The sequence below is a fragment of the Oncorhynchus mykiss genome, chromosome 13 (genome assembly GCF_057628025.1).
Source record: "Oncorhynchus mykiss isolate SJ-2025 chromosome 13, ASM5762802v1, whole genome shotgun sequence".
NCBI classification, from domain to species: domain Eukaryota; kingdom Metazoa; phylum Chordata; class Actinopteri; order Salmoniformes; family Salmonidae; genus Oncorhynchus; species Oncorhynchus mykiss.
Genome location: NC_143034.1, coordinates 24,814,752 through 24,831,765, shown reverse-complemented (window position 1 = coordinate 24,831,765; position 17,014 = coordinate 24,814,752). Strand labels below are relative to the sequence as shown.

The following is a 17,014-nucleotide window of genomic DNA, read 5'->3' as shown; positions in this document are numbered from 1 at the left end:
AGCCTCCAAACACCCCATCGATTCATAGTGAAAGAGAAGTGTGTGTGTGTGTGTGTGTGTGTGTGTGTGTGTGTGTGTGTGTGTGTGTGTGTGTGTGTGTGTGTGTGTGCTGAATATGGATCCATCGTGTGTAATGTGATAATACAGGATAATGTATTGAAATCATTCCGATGGCAGACGTGACCTGAGGAACACACCCAGGTTAAGAGGAAGTGCCATATCACCGCGGACCGCGAACGTCATGTGAAATCTGATATCAACTCTTCTCTTGACTCCTATTTATGACAGCAACAACGGGACCCATTCTGTTCTATAATTTCCATTGTCATGAAGCCCCCAAAATAACACACTCACTCTAACCTTGGTGCGTCTTCTGCTAATGTCAACAGAACTCAAGTCTATTCCATTGTCAGAAGCCACCATTTAATAACCCTCTCACTTCTACCTGTGTGTCTCTTAGGCCCAGAACAAGCAAACAGGCATTCTGGCTGCAGCTAAAGTGATCGACACCAAGACGGAGGAGGAGCTGGAGGACTACATGGTAGAGATCGATATCCTGGCCTCCTGCGACCATCACAACATAGTGAAGCTGCTGGACGCCTTCTACTACGACGGCAAGCTATGGGTGAGTAGGGAGGGGCGTTCTCAGCGGAGGCTTGGCTTTGTTAGCGGTGCTGCTGTGACAGTGTATTGATGTTAGTGATAGCACAAACTCTGAATAGCACAAACTCTTGTCTATTCACCGAAACATTGGTTGTGAGATGGAGTGGTTCATGGAGAATCGGCGAAGACCAGCAGTGTGCTGCGGTGTCGTCCTTTGTTGGGGCCTCTTAACTAGGCCGTTGTGAGGACTGACCTGTGTCATGGTTGATCATCAGTACAACGGAAGGTTCATCCTCCTCTCACACCTACGCTACCTTGGTTATCGTCTTCCCAGGTCAAAGTTCAAACTGGCACTGATACTAGCAGCATTTATTGTAGTTTATTGCCATATTTGATAGGGAAATTCATTTTTGTATTACAGTGTATTATTATATTGCCTTTTTCGTCTTCATGATATCACTGAGTGATGTTGTGTCTTTCTGTCACCGCTCAAAATAACTGGAGTCCGTCCATATAACCCTCTCTTTGTTGACACATTGTTCTAGTCCTCACCTTCAGGATGGTGGTCACTTCCTGTGAATTTTGATTGGATTTGGGGATCTAGTGTCAGTTTACTTTTCCTGCGGCACCCCTGTGTCCGAAGATAACGGTGAAATAATTGCATTCTGGTCATGCATATATTAGGATATTTGTGCACTCAGGGATTGCAAGGAGTAGTTTGCTCATATCTAACTAGCTCGTAAATAAGGGCCCATCTGTTTTGTTTTTGGTGTTCTTGGCATAGGACACCTAAAGTGAAACAAGCTATATAGGAATAAAATACAAAATAATACATATAAAACAAAGGCATTTTCACCTTTCATTCAGGAAAAATGGATTCAACAAATAATACGTAATATAGCGTCTAAATCCACAAGTTCAGTTCGTCTTAAGGTGCTACCTGATAGGTTACATACCCAAGCCTCCCAAGAGCCCCAAAGGAGAACGAGACGAAAGCTCCATTGCTTTTTTTCAAGCTGGGAAATAATATGTGGTACGCTGTGTCTCCCTCCCTGCCGACAATAGAAACATCCACATAGACATATTATCAGTAATCAGACTCATCAAAAGCTGTGATGATTACCTGCAGTATTTGGTTACACTGCAGCTCTGTTGTGTGCTCGGCCCTTTCCTCTCCGTTGTCTGCCGAACAATGGCTTCTAGCCCAATGGCGGTTGTGTATTGATTATTATCTCTGCTTTTTATTTGTATATTTTTTTTAACTAGGCAAGTCACTTAAGAACAAATTCTCATTTACAATGACGCCCTAGGAACAGTGGGTTAGGGGCAGAACGACCGATTTTTGCCTAGTCAGCTCAGGGATTTGATCTAACAACCTTTCGGTTACTGGCCCAGTGCTCTAACCACTAGGCTACCTGCCGCACCTACATGCCGCTTACATGGTGGCTGGTGTGTAAATAGAGATTAGCACAGGAGCTCTTGCTGTAGATGAAATACTTGACGTTCTAAAAGGCCACTAAGGTAAAACGTGTGATTTGATTGAAACCAAACACGTGTAGGCTACAGTTTAACACCATCTGCTCTAAAATGCGCTCACGGGTCATCATTAAAAACAACACTGTAGGCTACCTCGAAACAACACTGTAGGCTACCTCGAAACAACACTGTAGGCTACCTCGGAACAACACACTAAGCTAACTCAGAACAACACTAAGCTAACTCGGAACAACACTGTAGGCTACCTCGAAACAACACTGTAGGCTACCTCGAAACAACACTGTAGGCTACCTCAAAACAACACTGTAGGCTACCTCAAAACAACACTGTAGGCTACCTCGAAACAACACTGTAGGCTACCTCAAAACAACACTGTAGGCTACCTCGAAACAACACTGTAGGCTACCTCGAAACAACACTGTAGGCTACCTCGAAACAACACTGTAGGCTACCTCAAAACAACACTGTAGGCTACCTCGAAACAACACTGTAGGCTACCTCGAAACAACACTGTAGGCTACCTCGAAACAACACACTAAGCTAACTCGGAACAACACTAAGCTAACTCGGAACAACACTGTAGGCTACCTCGAAACAACACTGTAGGCTACCTCGGAGCAACACTGTAGGCTACCTCGAAACAACACTGTAGGCTACCTCGGAACAACACTGTAGGCTACCTCGGAACAACACTGTAGGCTACCTCGGAACAACACTGTAGGCTACCTCGGAACAACACTGTAGGCTACCTCGGAACAACACTGTAGGCTACCTCGGAACAACACTGTAGGCTACCTCGAAACAACACTGTAGGCTACCTCAAAACAACACTGTAGGCTACCTCGAAACAACACTGTAGGCTACCTCGAAACAACACTGTAGGCTACCTCGAAACAACACTGTAGGCTACCTCGAAACAACACTGTAGGCTACCTCAAAACAACACTGTAGGCTACCTCGAAACAACACTGTAGGCTACCTCGAAACAACACTGTAGGCTACCTCGAAACAACACACTAAGCTAACTCGGAACAACACTAAGCTAACTCGGAACAACACTGTAGGCTACCTCGAAACAACACTGTAGGCTACCTCGGAGCAACACTGTAGGCTACCTCGAAACAACACTGTAGGCTACCTCGGAACAACACTGTAGGCTACCTCGGAACAACACTGTAGGCTACCTCGGAACAACACTGTAGGCTACCTCGGAACAACACTGTAGGCTACCTCGGAACAACACTGTAGGCTACCTCGGAACAACACTGTAGGCTACCTCGAAACAACACTGTAGGCTACCTCAAAACAACACTGTAGGCTACCTCGAAACAACACTGTAGGCTACCTCGAAACAACACTGTAGGCTACCTCGAAACAACACACTAAGCTAACTCGGAACAACACTAAGCTAACTCGGAACAACACTGTAGGCTACCTCGAAACAACACTGTAGGCTACCTCGGAGCAACACTGTAGGCTACCTCGAAACAACACTGTAGGCTACCTCGGAACAACACTGTAGGCTACCTCGGAACAACACTGTAGGCTACCTCGGAACAACACTGTAGGCTACCTCGGAACAACACTGTAGGCTACCTCGGAACAACACTGTAGGCTACCTCGGAACAACACTGTAGGCTACCTCGGAACAACACTGTAGGCTACCTCCGAACAACACTGTAGGCTACCTCGGAACAACACTGTAGGCTACCTCGGAACAACACTGTAGGCTACCTCGGAACAACACTGTAGGCTACCTCCGAACAACACTGTAGGCTACCTCGGAACAACACTGTAGGCTACCTCGGAACAACACTGAGATCTAGATCTTACGGTGCCTTCGGGAAGTATTCAGACCCTTTGACTTTTTCCACATTTTTTTGGCTACAGCCTTTTTCTAAAATTGATTAATTATTTTTTTCCCCCTTCATCAATCTACACACAATATCCCATAATGACAAATCAAAAGCGTGTTTTTAATTTAAAAAAACTTAAATATCACATTCAGACCCTTTACTTAGTACTTTGTTGATGCAACTTTTGCACCGATTACAGCCTTGAGCCTTCTTGGGTATGAGGCTACAAGCTTGGCACACCTGTATATGGGGAGTTTTTCCCTTTTTTCTCTGCAGATCCTCTCAAGCACTGTCAGGTTGGATGGGGAGCGTTGCTGCACAGCTATTTTCAGGTCTCTCCAGAGATGTTCGATCAGGTTCGGGCTCTGGCTGGGCCAATCAAGGACATTCAGAGACTTGTCCCGAAGCCACTCCTGCGTTGTCTTGACTGTGTGCTTAGGGTCGTTGTCCTGTTGGAAAGGGAACCTTTGTCCCAGTCTGAGGTCCTGAGCGCTCTGGAGACTATTTTCATCAAGGATCTCTCCTGTACTTTGCACTGTTCATCTTTGCCTCAATCCTGACTAGTCTCCCAGTCCCTGCCGCTGAAAAACATACCCACAGCATGATGCTGCCACCACCATGCTTCACTGTAGGGATGGTGCCAGGTTTCCTCCAGACGTGACGCTTGGCATTCAGGCCAAATAGTTCAATCTTGGTTTCATCAGACCAGAGAATCTTGTTTCTCATGGTCTGAGAGTCTTTAGGTGCCTTTTGGCAAACTCCAAGCAGGCCGTCAGGTGCCTTTAACTGAGGAGTGGCTTCTGTCTGTCCACTCTCCATAAAGGCCTGATTGGTGGAGTGCTGCAGAGATGGCTGTCCTGGAAGGTTCTATACACATATAGGAACTCTAGAGCTCTGTCAGTGACCATCAGGTTCTTGGTCACCTCCCTGACCAAGTCCCTTCTCCACCGATTGCTCAATTTGGCCGGGTGGCCAGCTCTAGGAAGAATCTTGGTGGTTCCAAACTTCTTTCGTTTAAGATGATGAAGTGCACTGTGTTCTTGGGGACCTTTAATAATGCTGCATAAATGTTTTTGTATCCTTCCCCAGATCTGTGCCTTGACACAATCCTATATCTACGGACAATTCCTTCTACCTCATGGCTTGGTTTTTGCTCTGACATGCACTGTCAACTGTAACACCTTAAATAGACAGGTGTGTGCCTTTCCAAATCATGTCCAATCAATTGAATTTACCACAGGTGAACTCCAATTAAGTTGTAGAAACATCTCAAGGATGATCAATGGAAACAGGGTGCACTTGAGCTCAATTTCGAGTCTCATGGCACAGGGTCTGAATACTTATGTATACTTTCGCTTTATCATTTTTGCGTGTAGATTTCTGAGAAATATATATTTAATCCACGTTAGAATAAGGCTGTAACGTAACAAAATGTGGGGGAAAAAGTCAAGGGGTCTGAATCCTTTCCGAAGGCACTGTAAATGCATATCCCCATGAAACTGATTGAGATCAAAGGGTTGGTATGCAGATGCTTCATGGACTTTTCACGGGTAAAGCTTAAAGAATTATCATTAACGACTGACAGTGAGAAATGTGAATGGAGGGTGACCACAACATTATTTGCGTAAAGGTAGAGAAATATGCGCAGTACGTGATTCAGACCTTCAGTTCTGGGGAAAAGGGACAGAGGGGGCTGTTACCTACGGATCGGCGGCCTCGGCCATTCTAATTTACTGTCCTAACCACAATGTACTTGAACTTAGACTGTTAGGCCTAATCATGGGTCAGATCATATGCCTATTTTTTCATATGTTGCATATCTTTGTCACACAGACCACAATTTACCTGACCTTTTAACCTTTGGTTAGGACCTTAGCCACACAGCTGCTATCTCAAGAGTTGTGTCCTCCGTCTCTCTTCTACACCGCATGAATGGCTCCTCAGAGGGCTGTGTGTGTGCTGGGAGAGGAAGTCATGGTGACAGCCCGGTCGTTCCTCTCTCCCCCGCCTGTCACTGTAAAGACCCACTGTTTGGCCTATTGTACACTATTGTACATGCAGCTGGACTAAAACAACAGCTCGCCTACCAGTGAAACAGCACCACAGGGGCCTGTATGAATGACAAGACTGTTTCAAGGCTTAGGCTTAGGCGGAGCATACTGTCTTATTTCACAAGAGTTTTGTTGGGTAGAATGAAAGGTTTTTTTTTTTGTCGAGTTTTATGTTCGATATGGTTGTAATAAGGCTAAACTAAGAATTGGTTGTTTTTTTTGTAAAACATCACAGTACAGTTGAAAGATATATGGCACATGGAAATCAACTGGATGGTGTTGAGAGATAGATGGGAGGGGTTGAGTGGAGCTGAAAGATGGGACTTAAACAAACAAAAATATAATATTTTAAAATATACTCTGTCCGTAAAATGTATATAGTATGTATAAGCTGGAAGTAGAAGCCTAAGAGTTGTTGTCCATTAGTTTAATCCAATTGGGGTGGGAACATAATAAAGGATTTCTGTTGTTGTTATATACATACATACAGTTCAACTCTGAAGTTTACATACACTTAGGTTGGAGTCATTAAAACTCGTTTTTCAGAACTCTACAAATGTCTTGTTAACAAACTATAGTTTTGGCAAGTCGGTTAGGACATCTACTTTGTGTATCACTTATAATTCACTGTATCACAATTCCAGTGGGTCAGAAGTTTACATACACTAAGTTGACTGTGCCTTTAAACAGCTTGGAAAATTCCAGAAAAAGATGTCATGGCTTTATAAGCTTCTGATAGACCAATTTACATAATTTGAGTCACTTGGAGGTGTACCTGTAGATGTATTTCAAGGCCTACCTTCAAACTCAGTGCCTCTTTACTTGACATCATGGGAAAATCAAAGAAATCAGTAAAGACATCAGAAAATTTTTTTTGTAGACCTCCACAAGTCTGGTTCATCCTTGGGAGCAATTTCCAAATGCCTGAAGGTACCACGTTCATCTGTACAAACAATAGTACGCAAGTATAAATACCATGGGACCACGCAGCCGTCATACCGTTCAGGAAAGAGACGCGTTCTTTCTCCTAGAGATGAACATACTTTGGTGCGAAAAGTGCAAATCAATCCCAGAACAACAGCAAAGGACCTTGTAAAGATGCTGGAGGAAACCGGTACAGAAGTATCTATATCCACAGTAAAACGAGTCCTACATCGACATAACCTGAAAGGCCGCTCAGCAGGGAAGAAGCCACTGCTCCAAAACCGCCATAAAAAAGCCAGACTACGGTTTGCTATTTCACATGGGAAAAATATCATACTTTTTGGAGAAATCTGATCTCTGATCTGATGAAACAAAAATAGAACCATTTGGCCATAATGACCATTGTTATGTTAGGAGGAAAAAACTTAAGGGGGCTGAATAATTTTGCACGCCCAATTTTTCAGTTTTTGATTTGTTAAAAAAGTTTGAAATATCCAATAAATGTCGTTCCACTTCATGATTGTGTCCCACTTGTTGTTGATTCTTCACAAAAAAATACAGTTTTATATCTTTATGTTTGAAGCCTGAAATGTGGCAAAAGGTCGCAAAGTTCAAGGGGGCCGAATACTTTCGCAAGGCACTGTATTTACACACACACACACCCAAAAAATATATATATATATATATTTACACACACACACAAAATATATATATATAATATATATTCACACACAAAAAATATGGGGGATTGGAAATGATGCAGACAATTACATTGATGGAAGCCACAATCTATCTGCAATATTAAAGATCTACCCCCTCTTCTTAGAAAGGTCACACGGGTCATTGTTGCTATAATGATGTTTGACTCTAAACCTCAATAGGTGAACAGGTCAACTTCTCTCTAAATGCTAGCCAGAAGGAGAATAGAGAGTACCTAAAATTTCTCATTGACTGTGTTACATTGAGGAAGTGTGTTTTGTCTTCCTCTTCTTGGCACCTCTCAGCAAATATGTCTTACATTCTTTCCCTCTCAGTAGCATTTCCCTATTCTACTCAGCCCTGACTAACTTAATTTTTACTGTATTGAGCACAGTAGGGCCGTGGATCACTTTAGCTTGTTATTTTGTTTTTGTTAGCCTAATTGTTTCTCTTTTGTATCCGTAGTGTTAGCAGCATGCTAGGCTAGGTTATATCCCTGATACAGTCCAAAGTCTATTGACGTATCAGGACTATGCTAGTCTAACGATGCTACCTCCCTACACTGAATGGCTGGCTAGGTGTCTCTCTCCTCCAAATACCTAGCCTCATCGCTGCTCCAGCTAAAGATAGCCCCCTCCCACCTGAGGCGTGCATGGAAACTCCTAATCCTATTTGGGGAAAGGGCTAAGTTCTGGCTAGCTCCACTAGGCTAGGCTGCATGTGTATACTCTGAGAAAGCCTTCAGAGCAAAGCAACAGAATGGCCTCTCTGGCCAATCCTCTTACCTCAGCGGCGCAAAGCAGCCATATTGAGAGCTTCTTGAAACCATTTATGGCTCAGCAGGTTTCATTCACTGAACCTGGGCAGGAGGAGGTTCACTGTTCAATTCACTTTCAGATTGTTTTACACAGCAGGGCCTGTATGCTCAAAACGTCTCAGTAGGAGTTCTGATCTAAGATCAGGTCCTCTCTAATGTCCATATAATCATATTCATCCATTGATCTAAAAGGGAAAACTGATCCTAGATTAGAACTCCTACTCTGAAACACTCTAAGGATACGGCCACAGACCGGGAGTTTGGTCTTTAAAAGAAGGAGACTTTTAAAGTGTTGTATGGTATGGAGGGGAGAGGGTTTGCTGGTCCATAGTGGAACAACTTAGGCCTACGTTATGGATAGGTAGAGTTAAGTGTGTTGCGTCTTGATATCATTGAACTTGAGACCCTTTTATAAGACCCTTTTGCATTGAATTGTAAGGCTACTGGGTCCAGACAGGACTCCACTGACAAACACCACGTGTTGTGAATGTATGGTGTGTTTACCTGTTACTGTGGTATTTAAGCTGTTATGGTATTTTAACCTCATTAGATGAAGGCTGTTAGGTTTCTTTAATCCACTGTACTGCACCTACTGTAACCATTCTTCTCTTATTTTGCAGATCCTGATAGAGTTCTGTGCGGGTGGAGCGGTGGATGCCGTCATGCTGGGTGAGTCAGTCTTCCTACTTCTAAAGAATGTGATAAGCAGATGAGCGATAAATCGTTGGTAACAATGGTAATGTATTTAACAATAGTATGTGACTGAAACGTAATGGATATAACAGTATAGTAACAGTTAACTGATATTGAACTACCAGTGATTAGCACCAACACGATGTAGACCACGCTCATACTACATTGATAAGGTATCAGTATTAACGTTCTTCATTGATTCAGTCGTGTGTGTGTGTGTGACTGCGTGTGTGTGACTGCGTGTGTGTGTGACTGCGTGTGTGTGTGACTGCGTGTGTGTGTGTGACTGCGTGAGTGAAACCCAGTGTTTGAGGAGGAATGCTAAGTGTGTGTTTATGTGGCCCCGGTCCCTCAGAGCTAGAGAGGCCCCTGACGGAGCCCCAGATCCGGGTGGTGTGTAAGCAGACCCTCCAGGCCCTCCTCTACCTCCACGACAACAAGGTGATCCATAGAGATCTGAAGGCTGGGAACATCCTGCTATCCCTGAACGGAGACGTCAAACTGGGTAAGAGACTGGGGAAGAGGGGCTGGGAGTTACCTAACCCTGTGTGTTTCACAGACCTCTCCCTGGGGACCCACATCCGTTCCATGTATTAGAACTATTCCACAGCTAGCACACCCGATTCAACTTGTCAACAATCAAACCCTTGGATAGGTGTTTCAGGTGATGTAGATCAGGGCTACAACATAATTATGAAACGTGCATGGGTCCACGAGTAGAGGTTTGAAAACCACTGCCCTAACCAACTATGCGTGCTTAACATGTACATTTAGTCCTTTAGTAGAAGACACTATTACAGTCAATGCACACCACTAAGGTAGAATGCATTACCATACACTCTTAGAAAAAAAGGTTATTCGGCTGTCGTTCCACCATTTCCTGGTTGCTAAAATTATAATAGTTTGCCTAATTTCAGTTTGTGACTAAACAAGCAATGTGTAGAGAATCATTGTACCATCTAAACTACTTTAAAATATATTTTCAATAATCCAAAATATTGCACAGTGCCTTGAAAAAGGCCCCCTTTCTAATTTTCAAAATTTTTGCATATTTTTTTTAATGCTGAACGTTATCAGATCTTCAACCAAAACCTAATATTAGATAAAGGGAACCTGAGTTTACAAATAACCAATCAAATGTATAGTTATTTTATTTCTTTAATTAACAAAGTAATGCAACAAACAATTCCCCTGTGTGAAAAAGTAATTTCCCCCTTACACTCAATAACTGGTTGTGCCACCTTTAGCTGCAATACCTGCAAGCATATTTTCAGCATTTGAAGCTGGTGTACAAAACCAAAAGTAAAAGACCTAAAAACTAAACATAAGAACGGGAATCATAGAAATAGCACACACAGAACAGATCTACCGCTTCTTAGACTTGCTTTCAATGAGAACGACGGATTTATAACTCACATTTCTATGTGAATTTTTTTGGTTCACCAAAAAGTTACATATTGCCGCTTTTAGTAGGGCCAGGGGGAGTTTTTGGATACACCATAGAAGTGCATTCTTGGATGTTGCATCTGTTGGTGCGTTTAGTAAAAAATAAATGCATGATATCACCGCTATGAAACACCAAATATGTTTAGCGCAGATGTGGAAGAAAAAATAGAGGAATAAGGTGGTCTTTGTTTGTGAGGTTTATCATAACATTTATAACACAATATACAGACAGAAATGTTCCATCACGTAATATTGTAGCTGTCATCTACGAATCAGTTATGTCACTCAGTTATGGCAATGCTAACTGCCTACAAATCGATTGCGTGTTAGGAAAGCCTGCATGTCATCATTGTTCTGTCATATTGGTACACAGTGAGGGCTGCTCCACACAGTAAGCTCCAGACTCATCATGCAGTAGGTTGTGTATTAGGATGAGTCATAACTTTGTGCCTGTAACAGGCTTGATGTGATAATGCAGTACAAAGTAGGGTTTTGTGTCAGTACAGTGACATAACAAAGGTGGCTGTGAAAGTGCCTGTTTGCATGTCAGTGACAGGCAGTGAGAGACTTTTTGGGAAAGATTCATCACACACACACACACACACACACACACACACACACTCTGCTATAAACAACACATGATGTCATCGTTCAGATGCACACGTAACGTAAAAATAGATGTTTTGTTGTTGCGTGTTTTTTGCGTCGCTAACATGATTACTGTTATGCTTTTGAATAGGCCTGGATTTGGCTGAAGGCCTATATGTATTTCAGAAACCATTGTCTAACTTGTATAGATTGGCTTGGTCCAGGGGTCTTCAACATTTTCTTGGCCAGGGACCCCCTCCCAGGAAAGCCAGCGACCCTGGGACCACTATCGTACGTTAGCAAAAAAAAAATGTCACGTCTTATCGGGTGAATGATACTGGCAAGGAGAAGTAAATAACATGTTTAAATGAATAGATTTGGTAGATAGTTTTTTCATTAGTTTGACCTCCGACATCATCATCAAAGATGCTGGTAACTAACCCAAGATACACCACCAGTGTTGTTCCCAATGGGAGAAAAGTAAGCTTAGTGGGCAGAACAAGCCAGGTTTGGGCAGAGCCAAGCATCAGCTAGCGCAATCCTATTGTCGCGTTCCAGCATGTATTTGCATGTTTCTGTTAGGGAACGCCTAGTCTGTGAACTGAGGGTGTGCAATAACTCAATTTGCCCTTGCCCTCCTAAACAATGTATTTTTTTCTAATTGTTTCTAAAGGGTCAAGAAGAGAACTGTATTGTTTAATCAAGGAGTAAATTTGTCGAATGTCGGCTCCTCCCACTTCCCGCCACTGGACTGCCTCTCATCATTATATGTGCCATTGGAACACAGGAGTGATGGTTGCTGATAATGGGCCTATGTAGATATTCCATCAAAAATCTGCTGTTTTGAACTAAAATAGTCATTTACAACATGAACGATTTCTACACTGTATTTCTGATCAATTTGATGTTATTTTAATGGACAAAAAATTTGCTTTTCTTTCAAAAACAAGGACATTTCTAAGTGACCCCAAACTTTTTGAACAGTAGTGTATGCCATTTAAAAAAAATATTCTGTTGATGCTAGCGATATTAATAAAAACATTTAAGTAAAACCAAAAAATCTAAATCACTTCAGTATATACTGTGTATATATTTGCGGACCCTCTGCAGTACCTCTAGGGGGCCGCGGACCCCAGGGTGAATACCCCTGGCTTAGGTTAATTCTTATGAACAACACGTTGTACCCTAGTTGCTAACAGCAGCACCTTTTCCCATTGGTGTTTCAGCTGACTTTGGTGTGTCGGCCAAAAATACCAAAACACTACAGAGGAGAGACTCTTTCATCGGGACGCCATACTGGTGAGTCAAACATGAAAACCTGTCATATTGTTGTAATTCATCAAACTACTATTTCTCCCCATTCTTCTGAATTGACCAGTCAACTTGATATACTTTTTAATGTATCCCCCCCCCAAAAAATATTTACTTGCATTTCAATTTATAGAAACCTTAATGTGTAGCCTACAAAATCCTAATATTACTGTACAGAAATGATACAATTACACATTTCCACACTATTCGTTTCATTGCCATTTACATTTCACCTAATATATTTTGTCCCCTTTTCATTGGTCATTCATATTTCACTGAAACATTTCATATCCTCTGATTGGTTCTTTTTTATCCGTTCTTCCCAGGATGGCCCCGGAGGTGGTGATGTGTGAGACGTTTAAGGACCGTCCGTACGACTACAAGGCTGACATCTGGTCCCTGGGGGTGACTCTGATCGAGATGGCCCAGATTGAGCCTCCCAACCACGAGATGAACCCAATGAGAGTCCTGCTGAAAATAGCCAAGGCCGATCCGCCTACCCTGATGCAGCCGTCGCGCTGGTAAGTCTGGCGTGTCAGTCAGTGATGTGGCAGCCTGGCAGACAAGTTATTTCTGTCTAGGTTTGGCCTCAGGAACCCTCAATTACATGGGAAGGAAGAAATGCCCTTTTGATACGCTGCCACAATGTTCCTCTTCTTGCACTTTCTTGCCTAGAGAGATTGTATCACTAATTCACTCCTCTCTGCACTTGCCATATCTGTTGAGATGGTTCTATCTACTCTAATTTAGCTCAATGCCTTTGAGAGGAATACATGACACTGTTTAATTGTAACCAATTTTCAATGTTGTAGCTATTACAAATGATCTCCATTCACTCTCTTCAGGTCTCCCGAGTTCAGTGATTTCCTAAGAAAGTGTCTCGATAAGAATGTGGACAACAGATGGAATGTGGCACAACTTCTACAGGTAATGGTGACACACCTGTTCCCCCCTTTTGCCCTCACTTTCCCCTTTGTTCCCTCACCCTACCTCCTCTTCTCCTCAGCCCACCTCCTCTTCTCCTCACCCCACCTCCTCTTCTCCTCAGCCCCCTCCTCTCCTCCTCACCCCACCTCCTCTTCTCTTTAGCCCACCTCTTCTCCTCAGCCCACCTCCTCTTCTCCTCAGCCCACCTCCTCTTCTCCTCAGCCCACCTCCTCTTCTCCTCAGCCCACCTCCTCTCCTCCTCACCCCACCTCCTCTTCTCCTCACCCCACCACCTCTTCTCCTCAGCCCCCTCCTCTCCTCCTCACCCCACCTCCTCTCCTCCTCAGCCCACCTCCTCTCCTCCTCAGCCCACCTCTTCTTCTCCTCAGCCCACCTCCTCTTCTCCTCTGCCCACCTCCTCTCCTCCTCTGCCCACCTCCTCTCCTCCTCACCCCACCTCCTCTCCTCCTCACCCCACCTCCTCCTGTTTCCCCCCCCCCCCAACCCCGAGCACAACACTCCTCTTCAATCCATCCCACGGCCACCTGTCAAATTAAATACATGGCCATATTGGCCCTGATCATGATCCGATAGATGCTCAGCCGGTGCATCTAAGGTACATCTGTGTCAGCCAGGTACCTGGTGTGCTAGCTAGCGCGCTAACGACGCTTACTTATCCCCTCTGCGCCTCCGTCAGCACAACAGGCTTTTCTTTCCGAAAGGGTTTAAAGAGCGACCGCCAAGCTAGACAGAATGACTTCCAGGCAGACAGTAAGAAGATATGGCGTACGGAGGACATAAACGCACATGAGCTCACTTTTACCAAAAGCCCAAAAAGGGCGTGAAAGAACAGTAGCCAACCACCGACGAACGTGTTGATAGCGACGAAGCAGCAAATTCTTAGGCCGGCGGTTGATTATGTTCAGCGGGTGTCCTGGCAAAAGAAGGACAAGGTAAGACTTGGGTTTTGTTGTTTGGAAAAGAGATGCATTATGACTGCAGTACCCGTACAGTAGGGAAGACCGTGTGCTTTGTCTATTAATCAGGTTGTTATGAAGATTGTACTTCACATTTTTGACTAAATATACATTGAGCGTTCAAAACATTAGGAACACCTTCCTAATATTGAGTTGCACCCCATTTTGTCCTCAGAACAGCCTCAACTCAGAGGCATGGACTACAAGGTTTAGGAAGCGTTCCACAGGAACACAGGAATGTGGACTCCAATGCTTCCCACAGTTATGTCAAGTTGTCTGGATGGCCTTTGAGTGGTAGACCATTCTTTATTCACTGTTGAGTGTGGAAAAACCCAGCAGCGTTGCAGTTCTTGACACACTCAAACTGGTGTGCCTGGCACCTACTACCATACCCTGTTCAAAGGCACTTAAATCTTTTGTCTTGCCCATTCACCCTCTGAATGGCAGACATACACAATCCATGTCTCAATTGTCTCAAGGCTTCAAAACCGTTCTTTAACCAGTCTCCTCCCCTTCCTCTACACTGATTGAAGGGGATTTAACAGGTGCCATCAATAAGGGATCATAGCTTTCACCTGGATTCATCTGGTCAGTCTGTCAGGTTTTGTACACTCAGTGTATTTTTCTTTAAATCTTGATTTGTGTGATGTGTCTCAATTGCACCTCTTTGACTGCAATATTGAAATCGCACAAATATTGATGTTCTCTTTTCAGGGGCAATGTAAGTAGTACACTTCAAGGGGACATAATAGTCTTTAAATCTAAAAGTGTTCTCAATATTGTGCATCTTTCTCTTTTTCTTATCGTTGCAGCATCCATTTTTGAGTACTGTGACAGACAGCAGACCGTTGAGGGAGCTGATCGCTGAAGCAAAGGCTGAGGTTTACGAGGAGATTGAGGATCACAAGGAGGAAGAGGAGGAGGAGGATGGCGAGACACAACGGGTATGTCACACCACAGACAGCTCAGTTAGGAAAAGAACCAGATGAGAGTGTGAAACGCTATAGATGGACAGTGTGTATTTTTTCTGTGGTCTTCATCCTTCATTAAGAACAGTCTGTGCTGATTTGACAAAAATAAGGAAAGTGAGTGGCTATTGGCTAGAAGGATATATTTAGAAACTTCTATTATTTGAATATGCTAATCTAGACATGATCTGTTGATTATTTTGAACCTACATTTTGATTTTCATCACGTCTTCTTCAGGGTCACAAACGTGCGCCGTCCGATGCCAGTGTTGCCAGCACGGAGGATGAGAAACTCCCTCAGTCTCCCTCAGCCTCCATCCTGGAGTCTTTACCGGAGAAGGCTGAACTGGTTATCCCGACACCACAGATTGTTGAAAAGGTCCCTGAACCAAGGGTCGCCAAGCCAGAGGAGAACCTGGTTGTGGACACGGGCTCCGTCGAGGAGTCTGCTGTCCCTGCAGAAGTGGAGAAAATGGATGAGACCCTTGGTGTTCCAATGAATGCAGAGGCAACAGAAGCCAGTGAGAAACCAGTAGAGGTGACGGAAGAGGAGGAGAAGGTTCCAGAAATAACAGAAGTTTCCCCAACAGAAGCCAGTGAGAAACCAGTAGAGGTGACGGAGGAGAAGGTTCCAGAAATAACAGAGGTTTCCCCAACAGAACCCAGTGAGATAGCTTCTTCAGACCCAGCTGAGAAACCAGCAGAGCCCCAACCAGAAGGAACCGTTTCCAATGCTGAAGTCACCATAGGGGACAAGGAGATGGAGCAACTGGCCATATCCAATCAAGATGAAAAGGAAGTGGACACAGCTGAGGTCCAGACGAACGAGATCACTGCAGAAGGGTCAGAGGCCAAGGAAGAGCCAACAGAAGGCAAGATGGAAGTTGAGGAAGAACCAGCCAACGAGGATCCTAGCAGGGAAGCAAAGGTTACCGTGACAACCCCAGAGGAGACTAAGGTGGACGACAAACTCACACCTGCATCTTCAGCGGTCTGGAAAAAGGCGGAAGGAGAGAAAGAGAGAGTGGAGTATAAGCCAACTGCGGAGACAGGGACTCCAGTGAAGTCTAAGGATGAGAAGGAGAGGGATTCGGACTCTGGGAGTAGTTCTGCTGCAGATAACGGCAGCATAGACATGAACCTGTCCATCTCCAGCTTCCTGACCAAAACCAAGGAGCCAGGACCCCCCTCCATACAGGTACGGCATCACAATACACTCTCTTTAGAGAATGTCTTTGATCAAATCCACTGGTAATAGCTAAGTAATCCAGTAATAACCCTCATGAGTACTCCATTGTAAATGCTTCATACATTATTATCGTTGTTATAAATGCTTATGAATTGTAATGTTTATAATGACCGCTTTATCCCATAAAGTTGTCCAACTACAGTATATTGATGGTATATTTATTGCCACCATTTTTGTTTTTCAGGACACCAAGCGCCAGAAGAAGACACTGAAGAAGACCCGTAGGTTCGTGGTGGATGGAGTCGAGGTTAGCGTGACGACGTCGAAGATCATCACCGACAATGACACCAAGAACGAGGAGATGAGGTTCCTCAGGTAAAGATTTGTTTGCAGGAATTAGCACGTTGAGCAATATGCATTGAAATATATGCCAATACTATGCACGGATATAATCCATCTCTCCCGCGG

General features: G+C 43.9%; 1 protein-coding gene across 3 annotated transcripts in view; it reads left to right on the top strand.

Annotated features, from left to right (window-relative positions):
- The window catches only part of LOC110485781 (STE20-like serine/threonine-protein kinase), a 34,653-nt gene that overhangs the window by 1,900 nt on the left and 15,739 nt on the right, over positions 1-17,014 (top strand). For all 3 annotated transcript variants that reach the window (XM_021556943.3, XM_021556941.3, XM_021556940.3), the window contains exons 2-10: positions 461-625; positions 9,068-9,116; positions 9,496-9,645; positions 12,401-12,473; positions 12,812-13,006; positions 13,331-13,412; positions 15,202-15,333; positions 15,596-16,555; positions 16,791-16,921. In XM_021556943.3, the coding sequence (XP_021412618.3) occupies positions 461-625; positions 9,068-9,116; positions 9,496-9,645; positions 12,401-12,473; positions 12,812-13,006; positions 13,331-13,412; positions 15,202-15,333; positions 15,596-16,555; positions 16,791-16,921 (1,937 nt within the window). The remainder of the gene's footprint in view (positions 1-460; positions 626-9,067; positions 9,117-9,495; positions 9,646-12,400; positions 12,474-12,811; positions 13,007-13,330; positions 13,413-15,201; positions 15,334-15,595; positions 16,556-16,790; positions 16,922-17,014) is intronic.